The 20,401-nt window shown below is 42.7% G+C and overlaps 1 protein-coding gene across 3 annotated transcripts; it reads left to right on the plus strand.

Annotated features, from left to right (window-relative positions):
- The first annotated feature begins 201 nt into the window (after nucleotides 1-201).
- TIMM10 (translocase of inner mitochondrial membrane 10) lies at nucleotides 202-2,615 on the plus strand. Of its 3 annotated transcripts, none has more exons than XM_037839161.1 (3): nucleotides 202-286; nucleotides 775-891; nucleotides 2,106-2,615. In XM_037839161.1, exons 2-3 carry the CDS (start codon nucleotides 821-823, stop codon nucleotides 2,305-2,307), a joined length of 273 nt encoding a protein of 90 aa, XP_037695089.1. In that variant the 5' UTR covers nucleotides 202-286; nucleotides 775-820; the 3' UTR covers nucleotides 2,308-2,615. The 3 variants fall into 3 exon arrangements, with proteins under 3 accessions (XP_037695089.1, XP_037695088.1, XP_037695087.1); XM_037839160.1 differs by having other exon boundaries at nucleotides 213-351; nucleotides 2,106-2,609; XM_037839159.1 differs by having other exon boundaries at nucleotides 249-462; nucleotides 2,106-2,614.
- Nucleotides 2,616-20,401: the final 17,786 nt, after the last annotated feature.

Here is a 20,401-nt window from a genome sequence, read left to right on the forward strand (position 1 = left end):
ATAAACTCAAACCTCTTCGTGACAGCCCAAGGGACTTGAATTCTATCCTGGCTGCGGGTGCCCTGCACCCCGCTCAAACCTCTATGGTCCTTTGGAGGTCCCTCTAGCATTTTCAAAGCGCCGCCGCCCTCGTCTGGGACTCGCGGCTCCCTCTCTATGGTAGCGGACTCGCCGGCTCCGCCTCGTTGATACTTCATTCCGGAAGCGAGTCGGGATCAAAGAAGAGGTGGGACTCCCCTCCCGGAAGCGACCCACGTGCTTCCGCTTTGCCTGACCGGGCAATCGGGTGAGTTTCCAGCGTTCACCCGAAGTTGGGGACACGGGGGGCATATTCACTGGCCCCAGGCCGAGGTGAGTGACCTGTGACTCCTGACCCCGAGGTGGCCCTGATGATGGTGCCGCCATTTCTCAGTTGCTGCCCATGTGCCGGGACCCAGGCGCCTCTGTCCCGCGCGTGATTAGGTAACCAGGGCCGCGGGGGTTCGGTTCGGTGGTTTGGGGTGGTGTTCCACTCCGGCCTCTTGGTCTTCTGGATAGAGATGCCGCCGAGGGATTGGGCGTCAGGGCGCTAGGGCTCAGTTTACAGCCCCGCCATTGATGTGCTGTGTGACCTTGAGTTGGCAGTGTTCCCCGTTGGGCCTCAGTTTCCATATCTGTGAATGAGGTGATGGGGCTCACGGAGCTCCGTGGGCTCCTCCAGGTGTGACGCATCTCTGGCTCCTGAGTTAGGAGAACGAACAGAGGGTGGGCGCTGACGGTGACGTCTGCCCCCAGGACAGGGAAGCCAGAAGGAGAGCCCCTCCACGGTGCCCGGACTGAGATGGATCCGCTCAGGGCCCAGCAGCTGGCGGCGGAGCTGGAGGTGGAGATGATGGCTGATATGTACAACAGGTAACGAGAGCCACCCTAAATCTTGGGGGATGAGCCTTGGTCACCCTTTCCTAGGGCAAGGGTGGAGGACTTCTGAAAAATGCTTTCTTCAGTCAAGGGAAGCCAGAGGCCTGTGCTTACCTGTCTTGACCCCTCCCATGATGGATGATTAGTGGAGACTCAGTATGGGGTCACCAGAACAAATTAAACATTTAGATTGGGATGGAATTGGAGAGGAAGGAGTCGAGCCCGAAGAAAAGCTCCATTCCAGGTTCTGGGCAGGTTCCAAGAAGAGTTGAGTGTTTGCCTCTTGACAGATAGCAAATAGCCCATTTAGTAGTTAGCATTTCTTAAACTGTTTTTCCTTATCAGACACTTGCTAAGCATTTTACAGTTGTTAATCTTTTTTAATATTCAAAGTAATCCAGTAGGTTAATTTTATAAGATGAGGGATTGGAGACTTCCAGAGGTTAATTAACTTCCTTAGGGTCCACAGCTGGTCTCTGGCAATGTCAGGACTAATACCTTAGTCTGATTGTAGAGTTTGGGGCTCATAACCATTTGGCAAATGTGGGAACAAACCCTGATGCCGTTGATCCAACAGTATGGCCTTGGGCAAGTTTCTTCTGCTCTTTGATGATCATTTCCTCATCTGTAAGATATACATAAGAATCGTACCTACCTCATACAGACATGGGAAATATTAAATGTAAAAATGTATGACAGCCCCTTAGCATCAAGCCCACTACAGAGGACAAGGTCAATAAATGTTTGCTATTTTTATCAACTGAAAATCTGTTATCCTTTCTCTTGATTGGTTGGTTTGTCTTGGAGGCTATATGTTAGAATGGTTTTTAAATGTAGGTTGTGAAGTCAGACTGTATGGGTTCTTATCCCACCTCTGTGATCCTCAGCAGACTGCTGAGACCCCGTGACTTAATTTCCTCATCTGTGAAATGGGAATAATGATATTCCAGTCCTTAGGGTTATTGTAAGGACTGCATAAAGGCATCCGTTTGAAGGACTAAAGACAATGCCTGGCACATAGCCAGTACTCAATTAATGGTTCCTGTTTCATTAGTCATATATATGGGCTCAGGCTGGTTGAGGTGCAAACAGGATTTACACTGCCTTCTTGAGAGAGAGGAAATCAGTATAGCTGGGCAGGAATGGTTGAAGGTCCCTGGGATGCCACAGAATGCTGCTGACCTGACTTTGCCCCTCCATCCCCCCAGAATGACCAGTGCCTGCCACCGGAAGTGTGTGCCTCCCCACTACAAGGAAGCAGAACTGTCCAAGGGCGAGTCTGTGTGCCTGGACCGGTGTGTCTCCAAGTACCTGGACATCCATGAGCGGATGGGCAAAAAGTTGACAGAGTTGTCTATGCAGGACGAAGAGCTGATGAAGAGGGTGCAGCAGAGCCCTGGGCCTGTGTGAGACCCCTGGCTGCATCCTGCCCCTTCTCACTTCCTAATAAAAATGCCCCCCCTTTGGGTACCATCTGTGAAGACTGTGCCAGGCCTCGGCTCTCTCTGGATGGTCTCCAGGAGCCTGGAGTGTGGTAAAGCTCTCTCCTGGTTGAAGGAGGGGTATCTGTCACACTGGAATGAAAATTGTTTGTATGTGTGTATATATATATCTGTGTATATTAAAATAAGTTTGACACTATGTGCAAAGCAGTGTGCTTGGCACTTTGGAGGAAAGAAAGCAGACACAGTATCTGCTTGCAGAGGGAGTCTAATCTAATGTTGAAGAGTACAGCCCAGTAAGACAGCTTAGGTTAGTACCCTGACCATGTCACTTGTCTGGGCTTGAGCTTCCTCATCTATAAAATGGGGATAATAGCGTCTACCTCTTATGGCTGTTGTGAGGGTTAAATCAGTTAATATGTGTAAAGCATTTGGAATAGTGACTAGGGTTTAGGAAGTGCTCAGTAAATATTAGCTATATTTAAAAAAATGACTTGGAATTGAGTGGAGACAGGCGGGCAGGCATTTGCACAAATGATATAAAGGAATGATTTGGAGGTAAAAATAAAAAGTAGATTAGGTTTAAGAAGGAAGTCAACCTCTTGGTTCCAAACAGCAATGTCTGGAAGTATGTGATGTGGTTGAGCCTGCCTGGGCGCAAATCCAGGGAAGGGGTTGAGTGAACCACTGCCTTTGAGTGTTCCCCTAATCTGGGGCCCGTGCTCTTTACCTTTCATTCCAGTCTCATCCTCCCATCTGGACTAAAGTCCTATTAGGAAGTGGAGCTCAGAGAGGTAGTTGCTGGCTGGAGGTCACACAGCTGGAGCAGAAATGTGGGGACCAGGGCTGATACCTATACTTGTCTCTCTGAGGAGGGGCTGAGCTAATTCCTGCCCTGTGGTGTGCCCTGAGAGGGTTGTGCAGCTTCCAGAATGTGTGTGGGTCACCCAGATGGGATTTCAGTTGACACCAATCAATGCCCCTGTGACAGCTGTACCCTCATGGTAGAGGGAGGGGTCTGGGGTGTCACCTCAGCAAGCCACTAGAGTAGTAAAGGAGACAGAATAGAGGCAGTGAATTTTGGGCTTAAAAATACAGATTGAAGCCAGACTGCTGGGGTTTGTGTCTCTGCTCTGAGATTTTCTAGCTGTGTGATCTTAGACAAGGCATATAACCACTCGGTGCCTGTTAGCCTGCTCGTAAATGGTGATAAAAGTCCCTTCCTCATTGGGTGGTTGTGAAAATTGCGTTAGTAACTAAAGCACTCAGGAGGGTGTCTGGCACTCGTTAAGCACTTAATGTTATTTATCTCTTTATTATTGGTAAGTTTGGTATAAGGGAGCGACCCCAAATAGACCGCTTAGAAAACAAACCATTGTCCTTCCCTCCGCGGAGAGCTAAGGTGCCTTTCTAGGAACTGCAGTGCAAATTTGGATCAACAGGTGGTGCTGTCTGCCCATGGGATCAGGGCTGCTGTGGACAATTAATTCCAACAAGGATTTATTATTTGCCTACTCTATGCCAGGCACTGCTGGGGAGAGGGCAACAATGAGGAAAATAAGACATTTGTAGCTGAACTTGTACCTACTCTCAGATTTAGGAAGGACCATCAAGAATTCTCAGCACATGGTTGGAATATACTTAGAAGGGGCTGGAGGTCAGAGGGGAAGAAAAGGTTCCAACTGGAGGGGATAGTGAAAAAAAGTGTGGCTGAGTGCTGACTGTGAAAGGAAGTAGAGGTGAGAGATGAGTTGGGAAGGCTGGGTAGGCCTGGTGATCTGTGTTAAGGGGTGTTGATTTTCACCTACCAAGGGCATTAGCAAACTGTTGAAGGAGTTCAGACAGTGACAATGACATCTGCATTTTAAAGGCTCACTCTCATTGCCAGCCAGGTGGATGGTGGTAGGTGATGGTAGATAATGGATTAAGGGGAGGCACAGCAGGGAGCCGGTGAGAAGGGGATGATGTAAGAACAGCTCGCATTTATTGAGTTGCTACACTGCTAAGTGCCTGAAGTATTTTATTTCAGTTAATCCTTGCAACTACTCTGTGAGGAAGGTAAGATTATTCCCATTTTGCAGACAAAGAAGCTGAGTCTCTGGAAGGTTAGTAACTTGCCTAAGGGCATGTAGCAAGCAAGTGGCAGAGCCAGGATTCCAACTTAGACCCCATACGCCCCCTTTTTTAAAAATTCAGTTTTATTATATATTCACATACCATACAGTCATCCATGGTATACAATCAACTGTTATAGTACCATCATACAGTTATGCATTCATCACCCCAATCTATTTTTGAACATTTTCCTTACACCAGAAAGAATACGAATAAAAAATAAAAGTAAGCAAGAACACCCAAATCATCCCCCCCCATCCCACCCTATTTTTCATTTAGTTTTTGTCCCCATTTTTCTACTCATCCATCCATACACTGGATAAAAGGAGTGCGATCCACAAGGTTTTCACAATCACACTGTCACCCATTGTAAGCTAAAACAATCATCTTCAAGAGTCAAGGCTACTGGGTTGGAGTTTGATAGTTTCAGGTATTTACTTCTGGCTATTCCAATACATTAAGACCTAAAAAGGTTATCTATGTGGTGTGTAAGAATGTCCACCAGAGTGACCTCTCGACTCCACTTGAAATCTCTCAGCCACTGAAACTTTATTTCGTTTCATTTCGCATCCCCCTTTTGGTCAAGAAGATGTTCTCAATCCCATGATGCCGGGTCCAGATTCATCCCCGGGAGTCATATCTTGCATTGCCAGGGAGATTTACACCCCTGTGAGTCAGGTCCCACATAATGGGGGAGGGCAGTGAGTTCACCTGCTGCATTGGCTTAGCTAGAGAGAGAGGGCCACATCTGAGCAACAAAGAGGTACTCAGGGGGAGACTCTTAGGCACAGTTATAAGCAGGTTTGGTCTTTCCTTTGTAGTATCGAGCTTCATAAAGGCAAGCCCCAAGATAGAAGGCTTGGCATACCAAACTGTCAGTCCTCAATGTTTGTGAGAACATCAGCAATAATCCAAGTGAGGAAATCCAACACTTCCTCAGAGGGCCCCTCAGGGGGCCCCTGCTTATATATTTTTATTCTATGCCCAAATTACTTTGGGATGTGTCACTGTTTCACTCTAACTATACAAACCTACCATATCTCACTTCCTATTCAAAGTTCCATGTAATTATGGTGTTTGAACAAACTGACTGTAGAAGTTACATTGTTTAGAAAATATAGATCCTGTACCAAATAAACATCTCTTCCCTTGGTCTGACTTGGAAGTTGAGGTTTTAAAACACAGTTAGTTTGAACCTTTACCCTTTGGCCAGATTTTCCCTAGCCTTAACCAGATCTGCTTCATTCATATCTCTAATTGAAGTCTGGACTCTTTTTTTAGCTTTTTTTTTTTTAACAGTTACTGACATTCGTATCTGCCAAGCTCTAGCTCTGAGTTTCAGGTATCACACAGATACCCAATGTTCCAGAGACTGATCAGGTTATACACAAAGAGATCAGCATCTCAGAATTTGGAGACAGCCATTACAATTCAGAAATAGATTTGACTGCTGTAAGAGCTTACGATCTAGGGACCATTACAATAATCGTTCCCCTGATAGGCTGTTCTCTAAGATTCACTTCTGAGTTTACACATTGTAGTTAGTCCATATTGGTGAGGCATTATAGTGTTTGCCTTTGTTTCAAAATGCTGTCTACAGGATCCATTCACCTCGTTGCATGTACCCTTAGGCCACCTCCACCCATTGCAAATCATGAATACTGCCTCCATAAACACCAGTGTGCCAATGTCCATTCGTGTCTCTGCTCCATATGAGAGATGTTTTATTGAAAGGAAAACGAAAGTAGTTTATTTTTCAAATGTGGGATGAAATGTTGCAGAAAATTTGCAAAAAGGGAAATTTATTTCCGTGGTCAAAGTTAGAGAATGGTAAAACTAGCAATGTTACTGCTTAATAATAAAACCTCACAACTTAAGTAGTTTTGCAAAACAGAATGGCATTTAAATATTCTAACTGCTGCCCAAGGCAGTATTTGTGCTCTAATTAATATTCGATGTTGTGTGTATGTGCCTAATAATTCACAAAATGAAACCCACACCCTTAATCATATGCAGAATCACATACAAAGTGTTAATCATTTATCTGATAATCCTTTGTTTAAATAGTAACGCTCATTAACTTGGCTGTAGTGCCACTTACTGATAGAGTTGCTGTCCATATGTACTAGTTACCTGTACTCTGTTGTTTATTATGTTGTTGCTGTAAATTAGATATGCAAAGTCTGCCCTATAGTCAGTGCAAACTGTTTTGTGGGGGTAAATTGTAGTAGCCCCTGGCCTGAGCAAAACAGGCCTGCGGACCTTAGTGCACAGCAGTCTGTGTGATCTAGGCAGCTAATGCTTAACCTATCATCTTTGTAAGCCAGTAAAGAGATAATAGTAAGTTAACCTTAAAATGTATCTTTAAAACATGAAACGGGAAGTAAGCAGGAACTGAAAAACTCTTGGTCTCACAAAAGAGCAAGATGTAAATGTACCCCAGACTTCCCGCCGTCAAATGTTAATCTAGTTTACCTGCTTCCTGGCTCCCAAATGTTATCACTCTCGAAGTTATCTACAAAGCCCCATCCTATAATTCTCCTCTCCTTCCTGCATCTCCCCCATGTCAAGAACCCTGTTCCCACATCTATGCTCTCCCACCCTTAGGAATGTCTTTGTCTTAAACCCTTATAACTTGCTCACGGCTTCTTTCAGCGCCCAGCCAACTTCCCTGCGAATGCTGCACCCGCCCAGTGAGAAAGCACCTCATCATCTATCTCTACACGACTTCTCACTCTCTGTACTGAACATTGCCACCTTGCTCCAAGATATTAGCACAAAGTTAGGCTTGTTTCATTCCGTGTTAAATCTCACTGATGTCTTCTTTGGCATTCCTCAGTTCCTTCAGACAACCTGTGCTCACCTTCATGTGGGAAAAACAACAATGGATGTTTGCTGTGCTTCCACCAGGATACCTTCAAACCTAGAAACCTCCAGCAGAGCCTGACTACTCTATCAAGTTCTTGGGTATTGTCTGGTTGGGTAAAACTAAGGCTATTACCTTTATACTATCTTAAAAGTAAAATGGGAGCTTGTAAAATATGTTGTCTTAAAGGTAAAATAGGAAATAAATCCTTCTATCTCAGGAAAAAGGAAATCCCCTAAACCTAGCCTCTGAGCCCACCAAACCTATAGATGACAAACAGTACAGTGTAAGAAACAATTGAAAAAGTTTCTGAAAACCCCTCCAAAATTTTGGAGTTCAAAAATCTAGTGTTAACTTATGAGTTTACTTAGAGAGACATTCAAGTTATTCTTTCCTCCTGCTACACTCCCAAGAGAAAGTGGAGGGTCTGGGTAAAGACCCAAAAACATGCAAATAAACTCCAAGAGAAACAGCCCACACAGTATAGAGCTGGAACTGAAGCTGTCCCTAGCACAGACCCTGCCTAGAACTATAAGAGGGGACAATAAAACCTGAAAGCAAAGAACCATGTAATTACTTGCCTAACAGAAGGTAAAAACAAATCATGTTAAAAACCTACTTTATAGGACAGTCAGCCTTGGGACCTGTGATGGTTAGGTTCATGTGTCAACTTGACCCGGTGATGGTGTCCAGTTCTCTGGTCAAGCAAGCACTGGCCTAACCGTTACTGCGAGGACATTTGTGGCTGGTTAACAAACCAGAAGGTTGGTTTATTAAATCATCAGTCAATTGGCTATAGCTGTGACTAATTACATCAATGAAGGGCATGTCTTCCACAATGAGAGAATTCAATCAGCTGGATTTAATCCAATCAGTTGAAGACTTTTACGCGAGACAGATAGAGGACCTTCACTTCTTCTTCAGCTAGCCAGCAAAGCGTTTCCTGAGGAGTTCATCAAACACCTTCATCAGAGTTGCCAGTTCACTGCCTGAGGAGTTCGTTGAACACCTTCATTGGAGTTTCCCATTTGCTGCTTGCCCTGTGGAATTTGGACTCACGAATACCCACAGTTGCATGAGATACTTTTATAAAATCTTATAGATATCTCTTGTTGATTCTGTTTCCCTAGAGAATCCTAACTAATACAACTTAAATATGTTATGGTTTGCTAATGCTGCCGTTACGCCAAATACCAGAAGTGGATTGGCTTTTATAAAGGGGGTTTATTTGGTTACAAAGTTACAGTCTTAAGGCCATAAAGTGTCCAAGGTAAGGCATCAAAACCTGGGTACCTTCACTGGAGAAAGGCCATTGGCATCTGGAAAACCTCTGTTAGCTTGGAAGGCACATGGCTGGTATCTGCTTGCACCCTGGTTGCATTTTAAAATGGCATTCTCCAAAATGTCTGTGTCAGCTTCCAACAGCCATCTTCAAAATGTGTTCTTCAGCTGAAGCTCCATCTGGGCCTGTGTGGCTCTTTTTAAAGTACTTCAGTAATCCACTGAAGTCCCACCCTGAATGGGTAGGACCAAGTCTCCATGGAAACATTAAATCAGATTTATCACCTACAGTTGGGTGGGTCACATCTCCATGGAAACACTCAAAGGATTCCAACCTAATCAACACAAATACATCTGCCCCCACAAGACTGCATCAAAGATAATGGCATTTTGGGGGACATAATACATCCAAACAGGCACATTCCGCCCCTGGATCCCAAAATGACATGATCTTTCCATATACAAAATACATTCATCTGTCACAATGTCACAGAAACTTAAATCATTTCAGTAACAATAGTTAAGTACAAGATCCCATCAAAATCTTGTACTTAGGACAGACAGGCATGGTCTGTCCAAAGGCATAATTCCCCTCTGGCTGTGGACCTGTGAAACTTAGAACAAGTTATCTGCTTCCAATATACAAAGGAGGGATAGTCATAGGATAAACATTCCCATTGCCATAAGGAGAAACAGTAAGGAGAACAGGGTTAATAGGACCAAAACAGTCCTTAAAACCCACAGGACAAACTCCATTAGATTTTAAAGTCTGAGAGTCATTTATAGAATGACATTTTATCCTTGGGGCTTGAGAGAGTGGCAGTCCCACACTTTCCAAAGGCTTATGCAGCAGCCCTTTACTCTCCAAATGCTGAGATGAGTGCTCCAACATAGCCACACATTGGGGAGACCACCTTATTCTCAGCCCCACCCTCCTCAAACATCAGGGTGCCACCCAGACTCTGCCTCTCTGGGGCAAAGGCTCTCCCCTCTCCAAACCTCAGTGGTGTGGTGGCCAGGCTCTCCCCAATCCCAGGGGAATGTGTTCTACCCTCTCTGGGACCTGGGGTGGCAGCACTCTTCCTAAGCATCAAGCAGAAGATTTCGCCCTCTGCTTCCAGGACAAACTCACCCTTTCTACGTGTGTGGGCCACTCCGCTCTCCCAGCCTGAGATTTCTTGATTCCAGACCTCAACCTCCATGGTTCTGTCTTTGAAGAAACTTTCCCTTCAATTTGTCCCTCTTCCATTCCATCAAGTTCAGACTGGCAGTGGCTCCATCTGTACACATGCTGCAAAAATTCTGTAGGCTTGGCATGCAGTTTACAGGAGTCAAAGCCATCAGACAATAGGACTTTCCACAAATCCTTTCTGGATAACTCCATCTCCAATCTTGGCTTGTACTGAAATGGTGGTCGGTTCCAACTTTGGTTAAATCCTCAGGTGGGGCTGTAGCTTCTGGGGTCTCACTTTTTGGAAGCTCAGGGTTTTCTAAATCATCAATTTCTGGTTTCTTTGTACCCAATAATTCAGTTCTCAGCTTATCTCTGTCCTGTTGCATTATACTATAAGCTGCAAATAGAAGCCAGGCTATATCCACCACATGTAGTCTGGAGATCTCCTCAGCTAAGTATCCCAGCTTGCGGCTTTCAAATTCTACCTTCCATCTGACACCAGGACACAATTTTGCCAAATTCTCTGCCACTTTAAAACAAGGATCACCTTTCTTCCAGTTTGTAGCTATACATTCATCATTTCTGTTCAAGGCCACATCAGAAGTATCTTTAGAGTCCATATTTATACCAACAGTCCCTTCAAAGCAATTTAGGTCTTTTCTATCAAGCGTCTCACAATTCTTCCAGAATCTTCCCCTTATCCATTTAAAAAGCCATTCCAACATGTTTGGTATTTGCAAATTCAGCAGCATCCCACTTCACTGGTACCAAAATCTGTTCTAGTTTGCTAATGCTACCATTATGCAAAATACCAGAAGTGGATTGGCTTTTGTAAAGGGGGTTTATTTGGTTACAAAGTTACGGTCTTAAGACCATAAAGTGTCCAAGGTAAGGCATCAACCATAGGATTCCCTCACTGGAGAAAGGTCATTGGCATCTGGAAAACCTCTGTTAGCTTGGAAGGCACATGGCTGACATCTGTTTGCTCCCAGGTTGCATTTTAAAATGGCATTCTCCAAAATGTCTGTGTCAGTTTCCAATGGCCATCTTCAAAATGTGTCCTTCAGCTGCAGTTTGGTCTAGGCCTGTGTGGCTCTTTTTAAAGTACTCCTGCGATCCAATTAAGACCCACCCTGAATGGGCAGGGCCAAGTCTCCGTGGAAACATTAAATCAGAGTTATCACCTATAGTTGGGTGGGTCACATCTCCATGGAAACCCTCAATCAAAGGATTCCAACCTAATCAACACAAATGCATCTGCCTCCACAAGATTGCATTAAAAGATAATGGCATTTTGGGGGACATAATACATCCAAACCAGCACAAGACCTCAAACCCTATGAATGGCCTTGTAAATACTGCTTTTTCTGTCTTTAATAATTAGGACAGGACTGCAGAGGAGGAGAGAGCAAGATGGAACCAGAAAAGGCAAGGCTTGTAGTTTAGCTATAAACAGTAATCAGCCATCTCAGGGTCACTCAGGGGCAGAAGACATCAGGAACCTGTCATCAATGCAAAGAGGGCACTGGAAACGACACTGCCCCCAAGAATGAAAGAGCTCCGAGAACAGCGAGCCTCCATGGCCTTCTCCACGGTGCAGGAAGCCAGAACACTGGGCCCAAGAGTGCATTGAGCCCCCAAATGGGAGCGAGGCCTCTCCCAAAGCCCTGTTGGCTGCCCCTGACCAGGACTAAAGGGGCTCAGGGCAAATGGCTCCCTGGATCCCACCAAAGAACATCAAGACTGTTGAGCCCCAGGTGTCTCTTGACATGGTGAGTAAGACCATTAATTTTTTAATTAATATGGGAGCCACCTATTCCATCTTTTTTTTTTTTTTAATTCAGTTTTATTGAAATATATTCACAAACCATACAGTTATCCATGGTATACAATCAACTCTTCACAGTATGATCATATAGTTATGCGTTCATCACCACAATCTATTTCTGAACATTTTCCTTACATCAGAAAGAATCAGAATAAGAATAAAAAATAAAAGTGAAAAGAGAATACCCAAACCATCCCCCCATCCCACCCTATTTGTCATTTAGTTTTTACTCCCATTTTTCTACTGATTTTTTTTCAATTTTTTAACTTTGTTTATCAAAAAGTTAAAAACAAACAGGCAAACAACAACCAAAAAAACCCCACAACATTTCAAACAAAGCAATGGATTAAGGAAAACAAATAACCTAAAATAACTACTTTGCTTCCAATATGTTCCTACCATACCCCAAGAAAATTAATAAACCATGTCCAAACAGAGGAGTAAGAAAAACAAATAATCTAAAATAACTACATTGCTTCCAACATGTTCCTACCATACCCCAAGAAAATTAACAACCCCTAAGAAAACAAAGGAATAAGAGAAAAAAAAACCTAAAATAACTCTATTGCTTCCAACATGATCTTACTATATCCAAGAAAGTTTACAAACCATAATCATTCCTGAGCATTCCCATAACATTGAGATTACCCCCCATAGTTTATCTGTTCTTATTAGATTATCATTCCCCCTCCACTAATTGGTATCTCTAGGTCCCCTACATTCTACAGTATAAAACATTGTACATTTTTCACAGAATTCACATTAGTGGTAACATACAATATCTTTCTTTTTGTGCCTGGCTTATTTTGCTCAGCACCTATTCCATCTTAACCTCTCACTCCGGCCCTCTCTCCTCTAAAACCTGTCCCATAGTGGGAGTAGATAAAAATCTTGAGCTCAAGCCTTTAACCCACCTCTCCCTTGCCAAATTGGGAAAAACCTGTACTTTGCTTAATAAATGAACTTTAAAAGAGAATACAGACATCATAAAATGAACTAAAGAAAATGCACCTAACAACACATTCTAGCTTAGCTCTCTCTTATCCTACTTCTCAACTCCTCTGCATTCATTCTGGGACCTTTTTTCTTACAACTTCTAACCAGGTTTATTTGCAGAACTGTTCCAGTCATGACAAACCAGGCTACTCCTCCAATGAAAACACCCTTACCAGCCACTACCCCACAATGGACTGTAGGGACAACTCTATGCCCCCCACCAGCTGGAAACAGATACAGAAACACTGATCTGCATCCTTCAGCATCCCTAGAAAAATAAAAGGAAAATCCTGGAATGTTAGGCTCAGGCCCTGAGCCCTCACCCCGCCCCAACTCTTACGAATTTTGCCATAGAGCCACCGCCCCTTACCTCACCCTAGGAACCCTGCAGATCTGCAATAAGCCACTGCTCCTGCCCTAGGAACCCTGTGGGTCTGCAATAAGCCACCACCCTCACCCTTAGGAATCCTGAACTTTAAAATTTTAAACTTTCTCACTTCCAGTTCCCCGCTTTCAAACTGGCCAATAGAAACTTGCCAACTACCCCCTTTCCCAAAAGTTGTCACTAAAAGACTGCAAACCTAAACCTGCCAGCCTCCTCTTCCCTGGACAAATAAGTTCCCACAAACCATCCTTTATAAGCCCTACTGTTCCCTTGGCTCAGGGCTGTCACCATTTTCTTAGGCTTCAGTCTGCCTGAGCATAGCCGGACGATAAAACTACTTTTGATCAAGTTTTCATCTCTTCTCTTCTTGAGCGAAAGACCTAAGACTTCCCAATTCACTCTGCAGTCTTGTGAGAGACCTGAAGCATTGGACCTAGCTAACCACGCCCTGATTCCTTACCCAGAGAAACCAAGATAATAAATGTTTGAAGTCACTAAATTTGGGGGTAATTTGTTACACAGCAGTAGATAATCAGAACATGTAAAGTCTACACAAGTGTTACCATTGTTGACACTGTGCTTTGGTCATTCTACACCTACGATGTGCCAGGCACCTTTCTAGGCACTTGGGATGCATTAATGAACCAAATAAAGATTCTTGCCCTCCTTATATTCTTGCAGGGATGGTTTAGTGTAGTAGAACTCTGGGTTGACAGTGTTGCTTTGACAGTAAGATTGTTCCTTCAGCTCCCGGGGAAAGGCTCTAAACCTTTTTCATGTCTTAAGGACTCTTTTGAAAATTTGATAAAAGCATTTTCCCCCAGAAACATGCATGTGCACATGCGTGTATAATTTTGCATGCAGTTTTAGGGATTTTCATCAGAGCTCTTGTGGACTGACCTGAGGGTAATCTTTTGACAAACATGGTTTTAGGTGCTGGGGCAAAGAGGAACAAGATAGAAAATCTAGTGAGGGAGACAGATTTTAAAACCAGTTGCTTTTACTTTGTGATCAGTGCGACAAGAGATGTCCGCTCGGGGCTTTATGAAGAAATGTGTCCCCTAGTCTGGGTGCTCAGGGAGGGTTGTCTCCCAGAAAGTCATGGGTGAGTGAGATTTAAAGGATGGGTGGGAAATTGTCAAGCAGGGGTCATGGTGGGTGGTGGGCTCTGTGTTAAGTGACAGTAGGATGGCAATGAGGAAGATGGGCACAGGCCCCTGCCCTCTGGCCCTCAGTCCACCAGAGGACACAGACACATTGTGATGAGCTTTATCAAGGGAAAATTTGGATATTACATGTGTCACATGGCAGAGGGATTTAGTCCACCTCGTCCCTGAGTCAGGCAAGGAGCCTTCCCCTGGGAAGTGACCGGTAAGTCAAGATCTGGAGGATTGGTTAGCCAGGCCAGGGCAGGGAGAAGGTTCCAGGTCCAGGAAGACTCAAGGTGGGAAAGAACACTGGCTATTAATGGGAGTGAAGGTGGCCAGAAGGGAGGCTGGGAGCAGTGGGTAGGGCCCAGATGACCCAGAGCTTGGAGGGCACTGTAGTGAATTGGTCCATTTTCCCAAGAGTCATGGGAAGCCTTTCCAGGAGAGCAGCCCGATCACATCTGTGTCTCCAGATCCTTCTGACTGAATGGTAGGGTCATGTGCAGAGATGGACTTGGGAAGGCCACGTTGGAAGGGTTGCAGGAGTCCAGGTGATGGTGATCTGGGCTTGAGTGATGGCAGTGGCTGGGGAGAGCAGTGCACAGAGATGAGGTCTTTAGAAGATAGAAACCACAAGGCTTATTGGCAGGTCGGGTGTGGGGAATTAGGCAGGGAGCAAAGGCTGAGTTGACCCCAGTTCTGTGACTTAAGGGACTGGGTGGAAGATAGTGCTTTTACTGATAGGCAACAATAGAGGAGGAGCAGGTTAGGGAGGAGGGTGGTTGTCAGTCACTGGAGATTACTAAGCACTCATTGTTGTCTTGGAAGTGCCAATATGATCAGCCTGTATCTACTTTCCCAGGTGCAATCTCATGCTACAGTCCTCCTCATTCTATGTGCTTCATCTACACCGGCCCTGGCTCAGTTCCCTAAATGCTTCAGGCTTCCTCCTATTGTAGGACCTTTGCTTGTGCTATTTCTTCCTCTCAGGGGTTGATAAATTCTATTGTTTCTGACGCAAAAATGTGTCTGCAGATCTTAGTAAAATATCACCCTTAAAGACTTCCTGTCTGACTTCCTGTCTCGGTCAAACCCACCTTCCCAATTACATGTTCTCATAGCACCACACACCTCTCCTTCATAGCACGCACTTTAGTTGCAATTATGCTTACTGTGTGACCATTTGATTCATCTATTTTTTCCAGTGGACTGTGTGTCCTCTGTGGGTAGGGAGTACGTCTTGTTCACCATTGAATCCCTAGTGCCCGGCACAAGCAAAGGTGTTTTTTGTTGTTTGTTTGTTGAGACATTCACATACCATAAAACTAATTCTTTTAAAGTGCACAATTCAGTGGGTTTTAGTATATTCGCAAAGATGTACCACTATCACTATTATCTAATTGCAGAGCATTTTCATCCCCCCAAGAAGAAATACCATACCCATTAGCAGTCACTACCCAGCCCCTGGCAACCACTAATCTACTTTCTGTCTCAATGGATTTGCCTATTCTGAACATTTCATATAAATAGAACCATATACTATGTGGCCTTTCCTGTCTGGCTTCTTTCACTTAACATGTTAACTTAGCATGTGAAGTTATGTGTCACCTTGGCCAGGCTGTGCTGTCAAGTTGTTTGGCCAAGAAAGCACTGGCCTGATTGCTACTGTGTGGGTATTTTGTGGATTTAAATCATTAGTAAGTTGATTGTGTCTATGGCTGGTTACATATACAGTCAACAAAAGAGATTGCCTTCAGCAATGAGAGAAGGCTCAACCAATTTGTTGAAGGTCTTAAAAGGAGATCTGAAGATCATAGCAGTCAGAAAGTAGAATTCCTATCTCTGCTTCAGCCGACCAGCTTCTCCTGGGAAATTCATTGGATCCTGTATCAGAGTTCCAACTTTTGGCTTGCCCTATGGAAGGTGAACTGCAAATTCCAAAGGTTGTATGAGGCAATTCCTATAATAAATCTCATAATATTTACATACATACGTATACATATATAATTAACATATACATATATACATATATATACATGTAGGTATATGCATGTAATGTATGTATCCTTTTGGTTCTGTTTCTCTGGAGGACTCTCTGGAGAACATGATATTTTTAAGGTTCATCCATGTTGTAGCATGTATCAGCACTTTCTTCCTTTTTATGACTGAATAATATTCCATTATATGGATATATCACATTTTGTTTCCCCAGTTGATGATAACAGGATCATTGGGATTTGGGGGCTATTGTAGATAACGCTGCTGTGCATACTCATGAACAAGTTTTTGCATTCACATAGTTTTCAAGAGAGTTTTCAATTCTCTTAGGTATATCTCTGTAATGGAATTGCTGGGTCACACAGTAACTCTATGTTTAATATTTGAGGAACTGCCAAACTGTTTTCCAAAGCAGCTGCATCATTTTAAAAAATATTTTAATTAATCATATTGAATACAACATACTTACATAGAAGTGATAACTTTCCAAGTGCAATTTAACAAGTAGCTGGAGATCAAGTTTTAAAGAATATTATGGGTTACAGTTCCACAGTTTCAGTTATTTCCTTATTGTGAAATATAACATATATGCAAACAGGTAATAACTTTCAAAGTATGATTTAACAAATAGTTTATAGGAAATTTCCAAAAATGTTATGAGTTATAGTACCTTAGTATTGGTTGTTTCCTTATGGTGAAATATAACACATGCAAAAAGGTGACAAGTTTCAAATTACAATTTAACATGTAGCTATAGAACAAATTTCTAAGAATGCTATGGGTTACATTTCCACCATTTCAGTCCTTTCCTTCTAGCTATTCTAATACTCTAGCAACTAAGAAAAAAAAATAGAGAGATTCACTATTCATACTCCTCTGTCAAATTCCATCCTGTCTGTTGCAACCCCTTCCTCTAGTTCAATCACTTTCTTGATCTTCAGGGATGTCTAGGCAGTGACCACCCTAACTTGTTCATGTTGAAAAGGGGTGTTGACATTATGGGAAAAGGAGGTGCATCTGGTTGCCTGGACATTTTTCATTTTGGTTATTGTAGTCTTCAACTCCAGTAGTTCTGTTTGGTTCCTTTTTAAAATTTCTATTTCTTTACTTAGACTCTCATATTGTTCATTCATTCTCTTCCTTTATCCTGTAGTTCTTTCTCTGTATTCTCCTTCATCTCCTTAAGAATTTTTAAATTCATTCTTTTAAAGGCTTTGTTTGGTATGTACATATTCTCATCTTCTTCATTGATTTTTTTAAATTTATAGCCTCTTCTTTTGGATGGGCCATCATTTCCTGTTTCTTTGTCATATACTCAGTGTCAAAGGTACCCAGTGTACCTTTTAATATTTTAAAATGTTAACAATGGGATTTACTTCCTGAGATGTCTGTTTCCTGGTTTTGTAAGCAGCTGGTAATAAAACAGAGATTTTCTTGAGCTTTGGCCTTCCTATCTGGAAGATCTGTCCAAGGCAAATGCACTGTGCATGGTTTTCCCAGTCTTACAGGGCCTCTGTCTTGTCCTGGGCTTTTGCTTGTTATTTGCTTTGGAGTAACCCTGTTTACAGGAGTTTGCTTGTCCCCTCTTCCCCAAGAACCAGACCTCCCTCTGCAGAGCATCTGAAACTGGAAGGTCTTTGTTGCAGATTGTCTGCGTCTAAAGTTTTGTTTTGTTTTGTTGTTTTACACTCCTTTCATTACCTCATGCTGCTTTTGCTTGAAGGGCAAATTCTGGGAGGAGGTCAGCCTGGGAAGGACTTTCTCAATTTGTTTTTTACCTGCCAAAACAGGGCCAGGAACCCTGGAAGGGAGTGCAGTCCAGCTCCCAAGTGCCCTGTGAAGGACCCAGTCCCTGGCTACCTGCTGCTTAACGGAAAAGAATGTAAAAATTCTCTTCCCCAGAAGGGGGGTGTGCATGGATGATCACTGATCATGGATTTCGATTACTGAATTTGGATCAGTGAGTCCCAGCTATTGAATTAACCCACCTGAGACAAAGGTGGAGGCAGCCACAGTTTTATATCCAGTGAGATTCTCTTTATGAAATGAGGTAGAGATTAAGGCATTTCCTTCTAGGATTTTATAGTTTTAGTTCTTATATTTAGGTCTTTGTTTTGATTTGATTTTTGTATATCATGTGAGGTAGGTGTCCACCATCATTCTTTTGCATATGGATATCTGTTTTCCCAGCACAATTTGTTGAAGAGACTATTGTTTCCCAGTTGAGGGATCTGACGTCACTCCCCAAATAGGTGCGGAAGCGATGGAGATTTAATCACACAGCGCCTCCTCAGGGTGTGGGGGACAGTTAGCTGAAGGGCAGCATTTACTGGACAGGACAAAAAAAACCCTCAGCTTTGGCAAGCCATCAGAGAAGCTTTTGGCACCCTTCCTGAACCCCTCTCGGAAGGAGAACAAAAAGAGAAAGGAGCAGAAGGAATAGTCAAAGAAACAATGACAGAGAACTCCCCAAACTTAGCTAAAGACATGAATATGCACATCAAAGAGGCTCAGAGAACATCAAACAGGATAAACATGAAGAAAACTACACCAGGTAATAGATTGATTACACTATCAAATGCAAAAGACAAGGAGAGTTCTGAAAGCTGCAAGAGAAAAACAGTAAGTTACATACACAGGAATCCCAGGAAAACTGAGTGCTGATTTCTCATCAGTAACCACGGAGATAAGAATACAGCGGGTTGAAATACTTAACGTGATGAAGGAAAACAACTGCCAGCTAACAATTTTATATCCGGTGCGATTCTCTTTAAGAAATGAGGGAGAGATTAAGACATTTCCTTCTAGGAGTTTTAGTTTTAGCTCTTATATTTAGGTCTTTGTTTTGATTTGATTTTTGTATATCGTGTGAGGTAGGTATCCACTGTCATTCTTTTGCATATGGATATCTGTTTTCCCAGCACAATTTGTTAAAGAAACTGTTCTTTCCCAAGTGAGTGGACCTGATGTCCTTGTTGAAAACAAGCTGGCCATAGATGTGAGGATTTGTTTCTGAACTCTCAATTTGATTCCATTGGTATATAAGTCTGTCCTTGTGACAGTAGCATGAGATTTTGATTACTGTGTATTTCTTTTTCAAGATGGCTTTGGCTGCTCAGGGCCACTTACCCTTCCATATAAATTTGAAAGAACCAAACAGAAATACTAGAGTTGAAGACCAAAAGAACTGAAATAAAACCCTTCCCTAGAGGTGTTGAACAGCAGATTGTAGCTGGCAGGAGAACGAATCAGTGAATTCCAAAGTAAGATAATTGAAATTATTCAGGTTAAGGAGTGGAAAGAAAAAAGAATGAAGAAAAGTGAATAAAGTTTAAGAGAACTGTGAGACACAACTAAGCATAGCAATGTATACATTATGGAAGTCCCAGAAAGAGAAGAAAGAGAAAAAGAGGCAAAGAAATAATGGCTGGGAACATCCCAGATTTAAACTTCCCCATGCATTAAAAGAGTTCATGTTTAAAAGGTGTTTAGAAGAGTGCCTGGTACATAGTAATAAATAAGTGTTACTCTTTATCATTTTTGCATTATTGATTGTAATAGAGAAAAGCTGGAAACCACCTAGAAGTCCATCAACAAGGGCATCTTAAATCAGTCATCCTTATTGAAATTCTTTGCAAATATTAAAGAGTAGGTATTTAAAGAAGACATATAAATGACCAATAAGAACATGGAAAGATACTCAACATCATTAGTCGTTAGGGAAATGCAAATGAAAAGCCAAAATGAGATATGGCTGCCCACTCCCTAGAATGGCTCCAATAAAATGATGGATAATAACAAGCACTGGCAAAAACATTGGGAAATTGGAACACTCATGCTGCTGATGTTGGTACTATAAAATGGTGAAACCACTTTGGAAAACAGTTTGGTATTTCCTCAAAAAGTTAAACATAGAGCTACCATATGATCCAGAAATTCTGCTCCTAATTATATATCCAAGAGAATTGGACATATCTACCCACATAACTTGCCCATGAATGTTTATAGCATTATTCATGATACCCAAGGTGGAAACACCTCAACTGTGCAACTGATGAATGAATAAACAAAATATGATAATATCCATACAATGGATTATTCAGGCATAAACAGGAACAAAGTACTGGTACATGCTACAATGTGGATGAACCTTGAAAACATTATTCTCACTGAAATGGGAAAATGAGGACTGACTGCTAATGGGCATGGGGTTCCTTTTGGGAGTGATTAAAATGTTCTGATCATAGTTGTACAAACTTGTGAATATACTA

Source organism: Choloepus didactylus, chromosome 6, assembly GCF_015220235.1.
Source record: "Choloepus didactylus isolate mChoDid1 chromosome 6, mChoDid1.pri, whole genome shotgun sequence".
Classification (NCBI taxonomy): domain Eukaryota; kingdom Metazoa; phylum Chordata; class Mammalia; order Pilosa; family Megalonychidae; genus Choloepus; species Choloepus didactylus.

Coding starts and splice junctions, on each gene's coding strand:
- TIMM10 (XM_037839159.1), top strand. CDS start 422: ATGTGCCGGGACCCAGGCGCCTCTGTCCCGCGCGTGATTAG. Junction 463..774: donor TCTGTCCCGCGCGTGATTAG/GTAACCAGGGCC, acceptor GTCTGCCCCCAG/GACAGGGAAGCCAGAAGGAG. Junction 892..2,105: donor ATGGCTGATATGTACAACAG/GTAACGAGAGCC, acceptor CCATCCCCCCAG/AATGACCAGTGCCTGCCACC.